This window comes from Sprattus sprattus (genome assembly GCF_963457725.1).
Source record: "Sprattus sprattus genome assembly, chromosome: 6".
In the NCBI taxonomy this organism is placed as follows: domain Eukaryota; kingdom Metazoa; phylum Chordata; class Actinopteri; order Clupeiformes; family Clupeidae; genus Sprattus; species Sprattus sprattus.
Genome location: NC_137925.1, coordinates 26121859 through 26139213, shown reverse-complemented (window position 1 = coordinate 26139213; position 17355 = coordinate 26121859). Strand labels below are relative to the sequence as shown.

General features: G+C 48.1%; 1 protein-coding gene across 2 annotated transcripts in view; it reads right to left on the bottom strand.

The window, feature by feature from the left end:
- gria3b (glutamate receptor, ionotropic, AMPA 3b) overlaps positions 1-17355 on the bottom strand; it is a gene marked incomplete at both ends in the record, with an annotated part of 85081 nt that overhangs the window by 57293 nt on the left and 10433 nt on the right. For both annotated transcript variants that reach the window (XM_080840038.1, XM_080840039.1), the window contains one exon: positions 3400-3639. In XM_080840038.1, coding sequence (XP_080696164.1) covers positions 3400-3639 — 240 coding nt within the window. The remainder of the gene's footprint in view (positions 1-3399; positions 3640-17355) is intronic.

The window sequence follows — 17355 nt, the reverse complement described above, 5'->3', positions numbered from 1 at the left end:
AGGCTGACCATGCCTCCAGATTTACCCGCCACATGTCCTGAGTTACCCACTGGTTTAAAAGGCTAATAGTGTGTCTGTTCTATACACTGTGTCCTGTAACATGTTAATGTATCCATTGTTATAGTGGTGTAACTAAACCAGTAAATACAGTCTATAACAGCACCCGGATACTCGGAACTTACATAATACTATTATAAAACCTAACCCCCATTATTACATAGTACCTAGGTGCTAGGTCTTACTTACACTACCCCTAATGGAGTAGTTGCACTGTAGCTGCGGCTATGTAGTATAAATGATGGTTCAGTATCATAAAGAATGCTATCTACCCAATAGCTCTGTTAGGGCTTCATACACAGGGAGTCTGAGTACTCTTGGACTCCGTGTCTGTGAGTGGTTCTGAGTCCAGCTCTGCAGGCTGCTTCCCATCCGTGGCAGCTACCTGATAGAGGAGGGCTCTTTGATACATCTGTCCGCTTGATGTGCCAAGTGTCAACCCCCACTGAGGTGTCTGACAGAGAGCATCCGTGGAGTTCTCTAATCCCCTCCTGGGGCCAGAGTTCCCTCACTAATAAGGATTATATTTCACCACTGGCCATCAAGAAGGCTTGGCATTGGCGCTCCAGACCAGCAGCCTGGCACAAGGTTGAGTCATGTCACAAACACACACACACACACACACACACACACACACACACACACACACACACACACAAGGACAGGAGGTGGCCTCAAATGATATGACATCCAGATATGTCCATTCACTTAAGTCCAAGGAATTTGGACCAAAAAATTAAATTATGTTTCCTGCCATGTTAGCATGCCAGCATGCAGTAATAGATAGTTTAAGGAAACGGTAACGTGTTCTGTGAACATAATGTTGGAAATGAAACCAATGTCCAAATCCACCACCTCTGTCTCAGATATCGCCATGTGTTTCCATTCTCCTGTACTGTGTCCTGATTAACTCTTCAGACTTTTCTCTTGGAATAAAAGGTACAGTCTTCTGTGAGCATATTTTAGGAATTAGACTAACAAACAAATCAATTACTTTTGTCTCAAATAGATTGTCTAGAATAAGTTCTGAAGTCATGAACTTATAATACAGCTAAATAATGACAAGTGTCTCTGAAACTAAATCCTGCTGGAGGAGGTGAGGGCCTACAAAGACCATTAAAAGAAGTCACAGATTGATGAAATATATTTTTCTGATTATTTGATATATTTTTAAAAAGACACTGTTTTATTGCCATGTGGGACATCGTTCCATGTCTTTATCCCCTTAAGTAATGAACAAGGCTAAATAAATATTTGTCTGCCTTGCTTGTGCGTTTCAACCGGCTGACCTTTAAGTGGTGGAGGTGGACGTGGGCAGCCACTGAAGGACGTTCGCTAAAAGTCATGGCAGCCCACAGAGCACTCTCTCTATTGGCTAATCTAATTAGACACACATTATCTCCCAGAAGCACAGAGGACCGAACCTCAGCTAGCGTATCACACCGCTCTAAGACGGCCCAAATACCTGCATTCCCACATTAAAGCTCATTTGACATCATGAGCAGTGGCAGCACACACACACACACACACACACACACACACACACACACACACACACCCACACACACACAAAGCAATTCTCTTAAATTAATTGCTTAATCCCTCCAATTTGTGAACAAGGGGATTGGGTTATTTTCATTCATTCATGAGAATTCAAACAGCATAAATGATGGCGGACCAAGAAAAAAAAAGAAAAGACAGCTCTGGCCAAATGTATCAATCTTTGAGGTTTTACAATGTAACCTATGTTCATTCTACGCCCATAAATCTGAAAAAGAGTCAAATCAGTGTAAAATCGTTAACATTTAAATAACAAAATAATATGCTAAATAAAGCGAAGTATAAATAAATATACTGCCAATGTATCACACGCTCCTCCATTTTGCCATCTGCTTTGTACAAATAAATAATTACTCTTCCAGGCCTTTGTGCTATAACTTTAGTAAGTGTCATAAGTCTTTTCGATTAATAAACTGATCTTCCTCTCTTGGTGCCTGTAATTCAATATGCGTTCAGTCAAGTATGGCAATTACATTGTGAAAACATAACATTTCTCAAAAGAAAACACATTTTAATATTAGCCTCCACACTGTTAAATAGACCTTGAAGTCAACCAGATGGTCCCTCTGCATACAACTGGCATGATAGCTATGTTGACAGTTCATGTACGGCAGTAATAGGCCTACATAATTAACAATACGCACGCGAGAATTCCTCACTATAGTGATACACGGACCATTTAGCCTGCTTGTATCACCTTAATCTTCTCTTGGTGTTGCTAATTACAAATATCTTGTGTATGCCACCTTGAGAGCATGTTTTCCCGCCAAGCATGTTCTCATGAATACCGTTTTGTGTGTAGAAAGGTGCTTAGCACGATTTTAGTGCTTCTGCACCATTGATGCATGTGGTCACTCATCTTTTATATACACTACACACATGACACACACAACACACATGACACACATGACACACACAACACACACGGCACACTGAGCAGTGCTTCCATAGGCTGAGCTGTGCTGTGTATGGGGGTGGGTGCGGGGGCGGGGGCGCAGGGTCTCTCAAGCGTAGCCACGGGGTCAGGACCTCTCGGCGATGAGTATACACAAAGAAGCTCCTTCAGCAGAAAGGGCCACTGAGGCTGCTGCTGCTGGCCTCTCTCACTGTCTTTTCTTATTGTTACGCACCATTTTAGAAAACATCAATGATCCATGTTGATTAGGGCTCGTTTCATTTAAACGATCAGCACTCGAGCATGGTCTTTCACTGGTTCTTTGAGAGGAACAGGTGTGCCTGTGCCAAGCCTGTGGCTGTGCTCTCGAATCAAAGCAGACAAATGACATTTTGCGTTGGACTCTCAAGAATAATGAATCCTGCACCTTCAGATGCACTCCTCCGGGAAGGAGAATGGCCCTTGCACATCACGATGCCTTCTGGCGGACCTAGCACCTGGCTCTAATTCAGTTGTCACTATCTCATTATATATGAACCTGTTAAATAAAACTACTTAAGTGCAAAGAGGGCCTTGCACTGAGGTAACACCCACAAATACTCTAAACTGTTTAACAGTATGAGAACACCAGCTACTTTAGGTTTTGCCAGATAAGGAATTAAGAAAGGGGAATGAAAATAAAAAAAGAGTTTGAGAAAGCATAAGGACCTTTTCTTGCATAAGTTAACCGCCTCAGTGCCTCTGAAAGGATCACACCTACTACATTTCGCTTATATTGTCTTGACCTTCTGTCACCCCCTCCATTTTACTGAGTTCAGGGATTAGGGGGCTGATTTCAGCACTCTCGTTCTCCCTTTACGTCACTGCTTTGTGTGTGAAACACTCACCTCTGTCTGTGTCGTAGAGGTAGACGAACTTCTGCCACTTGTACCGGGAGAGGAGACTGAGCACAGCCCCCTTCAGCGCCGGGCGCATCTGGATGACAAACTGGACGTCGGAGTCGATGGGGTAGCTGGGCGTGATGAAGGAGGTGTGCAGCGCCCCACAGAAGGAGGTCAGGGTGTTCATGGACTTCTTGTCGTAGAAGCCGAAGATGGCATACACGCCTCTGGAGAACTGGGAGCAGACTGGAATCAGAAACAGAGGACAGAAAACGCACTGTTAGCTCTCGGCAAAAACATAGCCGCCCCCGACAACAACAAAAAAAAAGAAAAAAAAAGGAGAAAAAACCGAAGAGAGAAACCAAATAGGATTTCTTACCCACACACTCAACCCAGCCACACTTTAAAAGGCAGAAAAAAACACTCTAAACGCTCACTTGTGGAAATAAAAACAGACTTGCTCTGAGCAGAGTAGGAGAGGAAAGAAAAAAAGATCTCCAAAAATAAGCAGCGCAGAGAACGAGAAAATTCCAGCCTCGTAAGAAATACAAACAAATCCAGATCAAGACGAAAATCTGCTTTGACAACATGTTTTTGGCCCGTAAAAGTATAATTGCATTATTCACAAATGAGTGGAGTGCTTTTGGTGAGACTGACAGAATGGAGCGGTAGAGAGAGACAGCTCATCCAGGCTTTCTTCCTGAAGCCTGGTCTGTTTGATTGGCTGATCAAGGGTTCATAATCTCCCTAAAACAACTTGATGCAAATGGATAATAATTATGCCCATTTCTGTGAGCTGGCAATGTTCTGCTGCATCCTTAGATCTAATACCATACTGGCTATTCAAGCTTATGAGCATCATTCAGCCTGAGGCAAGAAAGATGGTCCATGCTGCGAAAGAAGCAGGACAGTATTAATCAGAATGGGACATGGCTCCGTCTACATACAAATCTCAAATGTCAAATTCCAATAACTGAACAAGCCAGATAACCCAGCGGTAGACTCGTTGATATCTCAATCCCAGTGAATAAAACAGCCCAGCGCTGCTCGCTATTCTTGCTATCACGGTTCCAACCACGCTAGCCGTTTAGCACCCAGAGAGGCTGGGCTCACGGGCAGACACTTCGAATTTCCCCCAAACGATCCCCATGTTTGAGACCCTACAAAGTGCCCCCTTTATTAGCGCCAAACAGGGGGTCTTATCAGGGTGAGGAGATAGACTAGGTGTCTTTCAGCTGAAGAGCCCTTCTGGGCTCCTGATGTGTTGGGTGTGAGAGCAGTGGAGTCTTTCTCCTCCAGTAGACAGCAATCTCAGCAGCTTGAGCTCAGCTCCAGCTCTCCTACAGCAGCAGCAGCGGCACGCATCACTCTGGCTAACAGCCCTGATAACAGGGTTGCAGTCGGCAGACTGACAGGGACGCTGTGGGGACGACTCAACAGCAGAAGAGCGGGGGCTCAGCAAGAAGCTACGTCCTCTAGCCTTCAGTATTTTCAGTTTTCTTTTCTTTTTGTTTCTTTTCTTTTGTTTTCATGTCTTTCCATTTCCTGCTCTGTTTCTCTCTCTCTCTCTCTTTCTTTCTTTCTCTATCTCCCTGTTTAATTTAGAGATGCTGCTGACACATCCATTGACATGTTCCTGTGGGACTCCAGAGCTGTCTGCCTCCCTGTTTCACACTGTCTGGGCCTGATTAGGGTTTCAAACAAGCACCTCGGCTCTTGCCTCTCTAATAAAAATGTTTCTCCCTCTCATTCTCTCTCTCTCTCTCTCTGTCTGTCTCTCTCTCTTTCTCTCATTCTCTCTCGCTCACTTTCTCTCTCTCTGTTCCTCTCTGTCTTGCTCATTCTCTCTCTCTCTCTCTCTCTCTCTTTCTCTCTCTCTCTCTCTCTGTCTCGCTCTCCCCTGATGTCCTTCCTGCTTCACCTGTCTGCCGGCCAGCCGGCTTGCTGTTCTGGTTGAACCCGCTTACCCTGCCTCTCCCCACCCACCACCATCTGGATTCTACCTTAAGCACCCTTCCCCCCTCTCTCTCTCTCTCTCTCTCTCTCTCTCTATCTCTCTCTTTCTCTCTCTCTCTCTCTCCCTCTCTCTCCCTTTCGACAAGCCTGGCTGTCCTCTTCACCTGAGTGCATTTCAGATTGTGGTCAGTAATGTCATTCCCGCTCTGTCGCTGAGGCCATTTTGTGCAGGGACAGGTTGGACAGAGCACATGCGAGTGGATCATCAGAGAAGGGGAGAGAGAGCTAGGGAGGGAGAGAAGGAAGGAAGGAGAAGATGACGGAGGAATGGAGGGAGGGGAAGATAGCAGCTGTGACTACGGAGTGTCAGTGCCTCAGCATTCGTGTTACCCCCCCCCCCCTCTTGCCCCTTACCCTTCTCTGGGAGTAATTAGGCGAAATTGAAATAAATGTCGTAGGTGGAAATAGACACACACACACACACACACACACACACACACACACACACACACACACACACTGACTCAGAGGCAGCCATAGGCCTCGCCTCATCAGCTCCCATAATGCAGTGCTCCTCACATGTCACGTTGCATTTCAATGAGACGTGTTTACTGGGGGTGAGGCGGTGGGGGCGGTGGGGGGGGGGGGGCACATATTCAGCTTTCCTCGGTTCGTTGCCGAACTCCAGCTCTGAGCGTCGAATCAGCCGAGACCTTGAGGGCTGGGACGACCGTTCGCCTTCCTCCACGAGCGCCCGGCAGTCTCCACGGCGGCACTAAACAAACACATCGCGCCGCCGTCTTGGGCTAATCAGAGTGCGCTCCGAGGCGGCGCGCGGAGACGAACAGGGCTCATCTCAGAATGCATGAGTGATCTAAAGAGCTGGATTGGCCAATGGTGTTGAAATGATTAGAATCTCTCTAAATGCTGCCGTCCTCAAGGCTTATTTTCCACCTTGAATAATGTAATCAGTGTTGTGATTTGCGTGGGACGTCCCCCCCACTCGACATCCCCGAGGTGGGCAGAGTCACACACAGCCCTGGGATGGGAAGCAATTGTCGTGAATGTCAGCAGCAATCATGGAATCTGTGGTCGTTCGTAATTCCTCCTCCGCCCTCTCCTTCCCTTTCTCTCTCTCTCTGTCTCCTCCTCCCTCTCTCTCCATCTCCCTCCCTCTCTCCCTCTCGTTCCCCTTCTCTCTCCCTCTCGTTCCCCTTCTCTCTCTCTCCCTCTTGTTCCCCTTCTCTCTCTCTCCCCGTCTCACCTTCTCTCTCTCCGTCTCGCTCTCCTCCCACTCCCTCTCCATCGCCCCCTCCATCATCCCTCTCCTCATCCCAACCTCTCTCCCACACACACACACACACACAAACACGAACACACACACACACACGCCTGAGCACACCGAACACACTGTCACTGCCAGACAGCTCATAAGTGCTTGCTCGGATGGGGAGGGGGGGGGGGGTGAGCCACGACGACTGGATCCGTTCTTCTCATGGAGAGATGAGGCGCTTTAGACTATGGACTCAAATACCATCTCTGAAAAACACCTCTGGGCCCTTGGCTTTAACAGCACCCTCAACTGACCCACTGAAATGTACCTGTGCTTGGTCAGTGTGCATTACGAGCACTATTATTAGAATACACCTTTATTATGAAACACACGACTGGTTAATAATTAAATCTGATGTTATATAATGGATTACCTAATGTTATTTGGCACTGGCCGTTGTCGGATCAAAGTTACCGTTAAGAGTGAGCCCTTCACAGATGACAGGAATAGACCGAGAACAAAAAGGCTAGCCCACTTGATACAGATGGATCTCATTGTGCTGTCTCCTCAGCAGCTCTCTGTGGGTCCTTCTGATGTGTGTGTGTGTGTGCCTATATCTGTGTGTACATGTGTGTGTGTCTGTGTGTGTGTGTGTGTGTGTGTGCCTATATGTGTGGGTACATTTGTGTGTATGTGTGTGCCTATGTGTGTGTGCGTGTGTGTGTGCCTGTGTGTGTGTGTGTGTGTGTGTGCCTATATGTGTGATGGATTGTTAAATGGCTGGCATTCTGCCCCGCTGGTTCCCCCCCTCCTGTGGCCGGTCTCATGTCTCAATGTCTGGCCCCGAGGTTCTGACAGCCTGGTCACTGGGAGTGGGGCCTCCTATTCCAGTGTGAGCCCCCCCCCCAGTCCCCCACCCACCACACAACCCCTCTTCACCCCCCCCCCCCCCGCCCCCTTGCCCCTTAGCAGGCTCCGGCCTGCCTGACATGCCACATTCATGACACTGCCACTGGCTCCGTAGAGCAGGCCAGCCAACTGCCCATCAGGCTCCTAACAGCTCTCTGCCCGTGCTCACTGCAGAGAGAGACTTCTTACCTGACGGCCTTGGCAGGCTGCCCACCACAGTGCATACAGTGGCATACAGAGAGAGAGATAGAGAGGGAGGAGAGAGAGAGAGAGAGAGAGAGAGATGCTTAGAGTCCATAGAGTGGCTCAGAGAGAGAGAGAGGGAAGAGAGAGAGATAGAGAGAGAGATGCTTAGAGTCCATAAAGTGGCTCAGAGAGGAAGGAGAGCGAGAGAGTGAGAGAGGAGTGATAGAGAGAGAGAGAGAGAGAGAGTGAGAGAGAGAGAGATGCTTAGAGTCCATAGAGTGGCTCAGAGAGAGAGATGCCTAGATGGCAATGCAGTTGTGTTGCATCATGGTGGACCCAGTAGAGAGAGGGTGACGGTTTCATTACAGAGGTTATTCGAAGCTGCTTTTATCGTGTCTCGTTTTAGCTTATTGGCTTGTGTAAGCTGTGTGTACACACACAAATCGTCTTATTGGGTGGCTGGCTTTGGAGGAGACTATTTAAGATTTGGTGATTGGGGAGATGGTTGCCATGATTACAGAAACAATTACCACTCGGAGACCTATAAATGCCTCTGTCTGTGTGGGGGGCTCAAAGGGATAGAATAGAAGAGGAGAGATACAGATGTTCACAGTGGCTGCTTGATAATGAAGTCATTATTTCAAAATGTGTCACTGTGAATACAGATTTTTTTCACACAGATGCCCATGCAAGCCTACACCGCTCATCTACCTCACAACAAAAGGAGAGCATTTGCTTCAACCTAATTAATACACGAGATGGAGCCTCATGTGACATGATTCGACACTGCACTGTTCCTCAGCACTGACTGGAAGGAAGAAACGAAGGTAATGGAGTGAATTAACCACTCACAAAAAGATAATCCATCGGTTCAGCCAAACAATGCATCCCGAAAAATCAGCTCTCTAGTCAAACGTGGCTTGCGTTGGTTTTACAATCACAGGAGAATGACACACTAGACCCAACAAATGCCAGGGAGAGCTTCAGTTGCTCAAACCAATCTCCACATGTCAGTGTGTACTTGTGTGTGTGCATTTGTGTCTTACTATGTGAGTTTGAGCGAGTGTGTGTGTTTGAGTGTGTGTGTGTGTGTATGCAGATGTGTGTGTATGCGGGTGCCTGTGTGTATGTGCGTGTGTGTCTGTGTGCGCGCATGTGTGTGTATAAATGTGCGTCTGCACGAGGAGGCTTCCTTTTTCCCTGGGTTCTTGCGAGAGAGGGTATGGAACATGCTAGGCTTATGATATTCTGTAATTGGATTTCCAGGAGGCTGTTGACAAAGTCTCTTCGCGAGCGACTAATCCCCAATCAGCGCCGCAGGACTTGAGCATGCTCTCTGATGGATAAGGAATGCCCCCCTCAGCTGAGCTTCAGGCCGCAGTGTGTGTGTGTGTGAGTGTGTGTGTGTGTGTGTGTGTGTCAGTGTGGGGGGCTGACAGTGACTGGACACACAAATATAGCCGGGAAGGAGAGGGGCGATGGCAGCATAAGCCCAGTCAAGAGACTGAGTGGAGAGAAGAAAGGAGATGAGGGGAAGATGAAAGAAGGGGAGAGAAAGAGGACAGGAAAAGAATGGCAGGAGGAAGAAAGACATGAGAGGGCATAGGGAAGGAGGATAGAAGAGAGGCGGAGAGGAAGGAAAAAAGAGAGAAGAGGGGAGAGGAGAGGAGAGGAGAGGAGGGAGTAAGAGAGACTGTCAGAGAGGACTACTGAGGAAGGGAGGTGACGGTACGCAGTCATGACAGGACAGACAACTGACACTCACACACACACACACACTCACACACACACACACACTCACACACACACACACATGGACACACACACACACACACACACACACACACACACACACAGTCATAACAGGACAGACAGCTGACACTCACACACACACACACACTCACACACACACACACACTCACACACACACACACACAGTCATGACAGGACAGACAGCTGACACTCACACACACACACACTCACACACACACACACACACACACACACACACACACACATGGACACACACACACACACACACACACACACACACACACACACAATCACACACACACACACACAGTCATGACAGGACAGACAGCTGACACTCACACACACACAAACACGCACACACACACTCACACACACACACACACACACACGGAAACACACACCCACAAACACACACACACGGACACACAGTCATGACAGGACAGACAGCTGGCACTCACACACACACACACACACACACACACACACGGACACACACGGACACACACACGGACACACACACACACACACAATCACACACACACACACACATACACACACAGTCATGACAGGACAGACAGCTGATACTCACACACACACACGCACGCACACACACACACACACTCATGACAGGACAGACAGCTGTCATTCCACACTCTTCCTCATCTCCCGGCCCAAACGGAATGAAACGGGTGCTCATTGAGGCCCGCGCACACAGAAGTGAAGCTAGCGTCTGCATTGCTAACCACTCTCTCTCCCACACTGCCATGGACATTCTGACGAAAGAACAGGAAAAGAAAGAGGAGGGGTAGGCAGCCATCGTAAAAGGCTTAAGGGTACAGTTACGGAGGACATTTTCTAATAGCTTCTCTCTCTCAGACTAACTAAGCTGCAGTCCGAGGGCCTGGTTCTTTCCCCTTTCCTTAAGAGAGAAAGAGAGAGAGAGAGTGAGAGAGAGATGCTTAGAGTCCTCTCTCCCCTCTCTTGTTAAATATATGCGGCCGATGCACTGACTAGATGTTACATTCATGGAGGAAAATGGCGGCATTTTCAAACATCCCCCCCTCTTCCCCCCCCTGCATCTCTCCCTCTCTCTGCTACATAATCAAGGTTGAACCGTGGTGATCGCACCCACATCCCCATCCTTCACAGCCACCTCCACAGCACCCACAGTGTACCAGCCAGTGGGCATAGCAACACACTGTGTCGATTCCTAAGGGCTGTGCACACTTCACACCCGCGCTCAATCCATACATCCTTCACCCCTTCAGTGCAAATATGTACGCAGATATCGGTATGTCAACAGACAGTAGCGGTCTCTGACACCCCCAAGTTGAAATGAATTTATTCTGATTGTCATTTACTGTCCTCTAGGGCTATCACATCACCTAGCGCTGGGTTTGCATCCCATTAAAACAGACTCTAATCCTTCCCTTTCTCCAACATGGAAACCAAGACCGCAAGATAGCGATCGCAACACGGGTCTTGGCATGATAAAGCAGAGTGAAAATAAGCTTTTCTGGGCCCGAGGTGCTCTGATCAAACTCCATCTCTGTATTCATGGCCAGCAGTGCTGATGGTGGCTGATCCTGCCTGGAGAGGGATTTGTATTGTTTGGTTGATTACAGGCATGAATTTAAAACAGTCTCCATGGGGCCGTCTCTCTCTTTCTCTCTCCCTCCCTCTCTCTCTCTCTCTGTCTCTCTCTCTCTTTCTCTCTCTCTCTCCCTCTCACAGCTTCTTGCACTTTCCACTGCCCAGAATAATAAAAGGCAGTCACAGGAGGGGGAGGTTGTTTAACCTTGAAGTCCTCACATTTAGAATTCTGCTTTTCCTTCTTTTCATTGCTCTCTCTCTCTCTCTCTCTCTCTCTCTCTCTCTCTCTCTCTCTCTCTCTGTCCTTCTCTCTGACTCTCTGTGCTCCTTTGCCTCCTGTGTCTTAGAGTGTGTCGTGTTGGAGGAATCCTTGATGATGTGGCAGTAGTTTAGTGAAAGACTGTAGCACAATGGAAAAGAAAAGCAAAAACGCGAGGGAGAGAGAAAGAAGGAGTAATGAATGGAGGTAAAGGAGGATGGACAGAAAGGGAGAGAAAAAGAAGGAGTAATGAATGGAGGAAAAGGAAGATGGAAAGAGAGGGAGAGAGAAAGAAGAAGTAATGAAAGGAGGTAAAGGAGGATGGAAAGAAAGGGAGAGAGAAAGAAGGAGTAATGAACGGAGGTAAAGGAGGATGGAAAGAGAGGGAGAGAGAAAGAAGGAGTAATGAATGGAGGTAAAGGAGGATGGAAAGAGAGGGAGAGAGAATAATGAACGGAGGTAAAGGAGGATAATAGAGAAGGAGAAACAGACAGGAGGTCAGAAGGAGTGTCCATACTGGTCCGCGCTATGGCACTGCCCCTCCCTCCCCCCCTTGACGCAGAGGTGCAGTGCGCTGACGTAAAGTGCAAGCAGCACCGAAACCGACCCGAACTGCACAGCACAGCACAGCACAGCAAAGCACAGCACAGCACAGCACAGCACAGCACAGCACAACACAACACAACACAGCACAGCACAGCACAGCACAGCACAGCACAGCACAACACAACACAGCACAGCACAGCACAGCACAGCACAGCACAGCACAGCACAGCACAGCACAGCACAACACAGAACAGCAGAGGAGAGCATTGGGAGCACAGTGACACCATTGCCAACGGGAGTGGGGGGGTAGCTAGGCACACTGGCACTACCACCAGGAGGTGAAGGGGGCGCGGGGGCGAGGGGAGGTGGGGAGGTGGGGGTGCTGACTCCCGCTGGAGCTGCCATTCATCATCAACATCAAAACCTCTCCCACTCACTGCGCACACCTACCAAATGGATGTCAGAGACACTGACACATCCAATAGGGGCTTTCAAGGGTGTGAGGGAGTGTGTGGTTGTGAAAGAGAGTGTGAGAGAGAAAGAGAGAGGCAGAGAGCCAGAGACACTAGGCCAATGGACTGCTGGGGAGGGGGGGAGGGGAGGTCACATATTTACAGGGAGCGGCAGCCTGGCATGAATAACGCCGGATGCAAGTGATCGGAAGAGACGCAGCGTCCTCCGAGCAGCGGGGGCCACTGCCTCAGGAGGCTGATCGGGTTAAGGGGAGGAGAGGACAAAGAGTGTCGAGCGCACAGGTGACCAAAGAGACAGCTATTAGCCACTGGAGGGGCACAGGCTGTCAGAACCCGGGCAACCACAAGGCCACTGCGATGCCGGAGCAAAAAAAACCAACTGCATTTCTTCCGCTGTCGAGGTAAAGCAGCTTATTAGGGGCTGTGGACTCAAGCCTCCACAGTCCCAGAATGCAATGCCCTGTCGTCCTTGGAGCTGTGACAACATCGCTTTGCTTTCTTGCAGCTCTGCGGAGCCTGGTGTGTCGCTTCAAAAGCCCTCCTCCTCCATCTTTACATCTTTATTTATTTATTTATTCATTTCTCCTTTTTTTCTGTTGGCTGGCTCCTTCAGGTCCAAGGAGGGTGCAGACATCTGAGGAATCAGGGGCTGACGTGGAAACGATCCAGAGTGTCTTTTCAGGACGCAGCTGTGGAGGATTGCATCAGTCGGCCCAGAGTTCACTTCCTGACTCATGTCCCATCCTTCCCAAAATGACAAACCCATATCAACCAATGAGCACATCAGGAAGAGAGAGAGAGAGAGAGAGAGAGAAAGAGAGAGTGAGAGAGAGAGAGAAAGAGAGAGTGAGAGAGAGAGAAAGAGAGAGAGCGATAGAGAAAGTGTTGTTCCACAAAGTGATTTCATTTGCCACATTTGTCATACAAATATGGCAGAGGCCTCATTTATAGTATGCACACACACAGACACAGACACACACACACACACACACACACACACACACACTAACCCAAGGCCTACTCTATAGAATCTGCCCACAGGTCCTAACGTGCTGAAGCGTGAAGCGAGCGAGAGCAACTGTTCAAATCCCACTCCCCCCCCCCCCCCAATGTCTCTGAAGACACAGGCGATGAGCATGCTCACACACACACACTCACACACATACACACACACACACACACACACACACACACACACACACACACACATACACACATACACACACACACACACACATACACAAGCAGGTGATGAGCATGCTCACACACACACACACACACACACACACACACACACACACACACACACACACAGACACACAGACACACAGACACACAGGCAATGAGCATGCTCACACACACACACACACACACAAACACACACACACACACACACACACATACACACACACACACACACACACACACACACACACACACACACACACACACACAGGCGATGAGCATGCTCATACACACACACACACACACACACACACACACACACAGGCAATGAGCATGCTCACACACACACACACACACACACACACACACACACACACACACAGACACACAGGCAATGAGCATGCTCATACACACACACACACACACACACACACACACACACACACAGGCAATGAGCATGCTTGGAAGAACACACATCATGTTCATTTACTTCTCACGCCGGGTTGCGGTCAGCGCTGCGCTGAGACCCAATTAAACTCAACCCCTCGCAAAACAAAAAAACATGAAATACCGTAAACGAAAGGCTCGTGCTGATTTATTTGAGCGTGTTCTGTTTTTTTGTGCCCTGATTTACAGCACTGGGTCTGACACTTGGCCTCAGATGATTTTCCTGATGCCCACTGGTCCGTAAGACTGAAGAGATGGGCCTAAGTGTGCCGTCACATTAAGATACAGACTTGGCATGAGGGATAGCACCAGAGCCTTTCATCCAGTCTGCAGAGGACATCACAACGCAGCACTGGTTCACTGGCTGGATGGCCGTTTCAAAGCATGTGAGCTAACCCTCACATTCATAAGCAGAGAACAGCTCACAGCCGAGAGCTAACCCTCACATTCATAAGCAGAGAACAGGACAGAGCTGAGAGCTAACCCTCACATTCATGGACAGAGAACAGGACAGAGCTGAGAGCTAACCCTCACATTCATGGACAGAGAACAGGACAGAGCTGAGAGCTAACCCTCACATTCATGAACAGAGAACAGGGCAGAGCTGAGAGCGAGGGATCAATGAGGGTTTTACAGAAACAAGAAAAATTCAACATAGAATAGAGAAAGCCGTCAATACAACCCAAAGAAAAGGCAGGATTTTTTTAATAAGGAGTGTTCAGTGTATGCAGTTGAGCTATCCTCAGCACTCATTTCCGCATTGACGTCCCTTCGAAGTGGTTATGTACACCACTGTGACTTGTCTTCTGTGGCGATCACTTTCGGGACAGAATCAATTCCTCCAGTCATTCTGGAAGAAGCCAGTCACAGATCAATGGAAGATTACAAACAACAAAACAGTTTCTGAGTGGTGTGACTACGTGGCATTGACTTACTCTTCAAATACCCCTTTCTATTGGTCTGATCTTGTATACATTAGCGACATAATATGGGTTAAAAGTCATGACATGTTATCGCATGTTCATATAGAATCATCTGTTTAAGCTAGGCTATACGGTGCAGTGCACCAGTATTCACATACATGCATATTTCCAAAAGCATTGAAATAAAAGAATGACTATCTGCCCTTTGTCTATAACCTGATATGACAAATACTTCTGCTCTCATGCTACATACATCCCATGATCTGCAATTATGCAACACGCCTACTTCAGTATTAAACAGCCTGCGTATTTCTGGCAGGCATCCCTGCGACTGTGAGTGTTGCTGCGAGAAATATGCTAATGCTTCCCATACAGGGAACTGAAGGAGGCTTGAATGCTTCAGCACTTCCAGCAGCCACCGCGAACGGTCACTCCTAATTCCGTGTGACGATGGCACGGGTTCTGCCGGGCCGGGCTTAAGCCTGTCGCTGGTGAGGCAGCGGCGTGGTCAGCTCAGGAGACATTCCCACGTGCCCGAGAGTCAATCGGCTATCCCTGCACAGACAGTCGCTTTGAACTCGTGCCATGGCGCCGCCGTTGTGTTCTAGCATTTGCTTTGGATTAGAGCATGATACCGCACACATGACGAGCAGCGGTTTGTTATTGGCTTTGCGGCTCTTTTGTGTCACTTGTTGCCCTTTTAAACTGCAAACATTGCAGAGGGGATTGCATTTAAACAATGGAAAGGGAGGCTTTTATGGGACGGAGCAGATTACGGAAAAACATTAATGTGGGAATTGTTCCCTGCCTGCATCCGCGGAGCTGCTGAGGCCCTCTGAAAGGTGCGGGGGGGAGGGTGCGGGCCGAGACGATTCGCCTGACCTCGTCGGAGAACAATCACGCCAAGGCAGAGGCCAGTTTCGACACTGTTGAGCGCAGAGGCAGAAAAAAGCCAAGTCAATAGACAGCTTCCAGCATCAGGACAAACCATGACCTGATGTAAAGGACTCGGTCACTGATTACGGGTATTGTTGGGCGGCCGAGTGTATAGGTCTAGACACTGATTGGTACAGAGGGTCTGAAGAGCTGTGATGGCTTTCGTGAAAAGGTCTTGAAATGGCCTTGCGGAAAATAGTCTTGGGATTGGAGGTGAGACAAGAGGAGAGGGAGGGAAGTGAAAGTGAAAGTGTTTGGACGCTTTGAGGCGGTGCATTCCAAGAATCCCACACTGCCTTCTCCTGCACCATCTTTAACTGGGGCAAACCCACTTGAATAAAAAAACATCAACAGGAGCCTGTGTCAGTGCTAGCAGCCGCCTACAGTCACGCCTCACCTCCCTCTCACATAACCTACTTCTTTACCATAAACCATTCACGGCTCTTCACAGCACACGTAAATAAAGGCATTCCACGTCCCTTGTGGAATTTGATGGGTCTGTGAGCCTGTTTCAGCTTCTGCACACTACACTGTTTATGGCTGCATTTCATGGTCAGCTAAGCATTATTCTCTGTCACATCATCATGCTGATATCATCTTCACTCGGTGGGTAAAGACAACACCTGCCATTCCAAGATGTAAGGCCTCACAGTGATTTAGAGGTGTAGCATATGCTCAAGCAGGAATTACAAGGACAGAAAATGGCTTCTATTCATGCTCTGATCCCACATATGATTTGAACATCTTTGAAACGGTTGTCGGCTGCATCCTTTTCAGTGCGGCCAGAACTCCTCCTCGGCTGAATGACAAACACAGAATGTCATTCAGCTTTAAACTGCTGCAGCGGAACTGGTTGAAAGCTGTTGTTTTATCAAACAACATCTGCGAGCGGCAGCAATTCCAAGACAAACACAACTGTAACAGCAACATTTCTCCTCAGGTTCACTTAAAGAGGATCTTTTGATATTCCGATTAAAAATTCATCGTGTTGAATCTGCCTGTGAGTAAGGCGAAGGCTGTATCTCATTACAGCTGCATCTTTCAGCATCCCCCTCAGCCCTCTCCCAACTCTTCAAACATCATATTCATATATATACACACAGAGTAATGCCCAGATAGATGACCGAGTATCTTAGTAGTCTTGGCATGCCGAGACCTACGGCCGATATCTGAAACCGCAGATGGTAGCGAACACCACTTCTTTTTCATGTGCATACATACCTATGATAAATTACACAAAATAAGACCTCAAAACAATAACTAACAATACAATAAAACAGTGATATCAATATACTGTAATAAAAGTTAGGTGAATTTGGTTTTTCTCTCGAATTAAAGGGATTAAAGTTAAACCCTTAATCCTCAATGGACAATGGAGCAACCAAAAATATCTTGTACAAGACACCTGAACTTTTCCCCTTTCTTTTTGTCACAGTCTAGATCATCCCTTTGATAAACACGTGTCGGAAACGAGAACAGACTACGATGAGGATGGAGGAATCC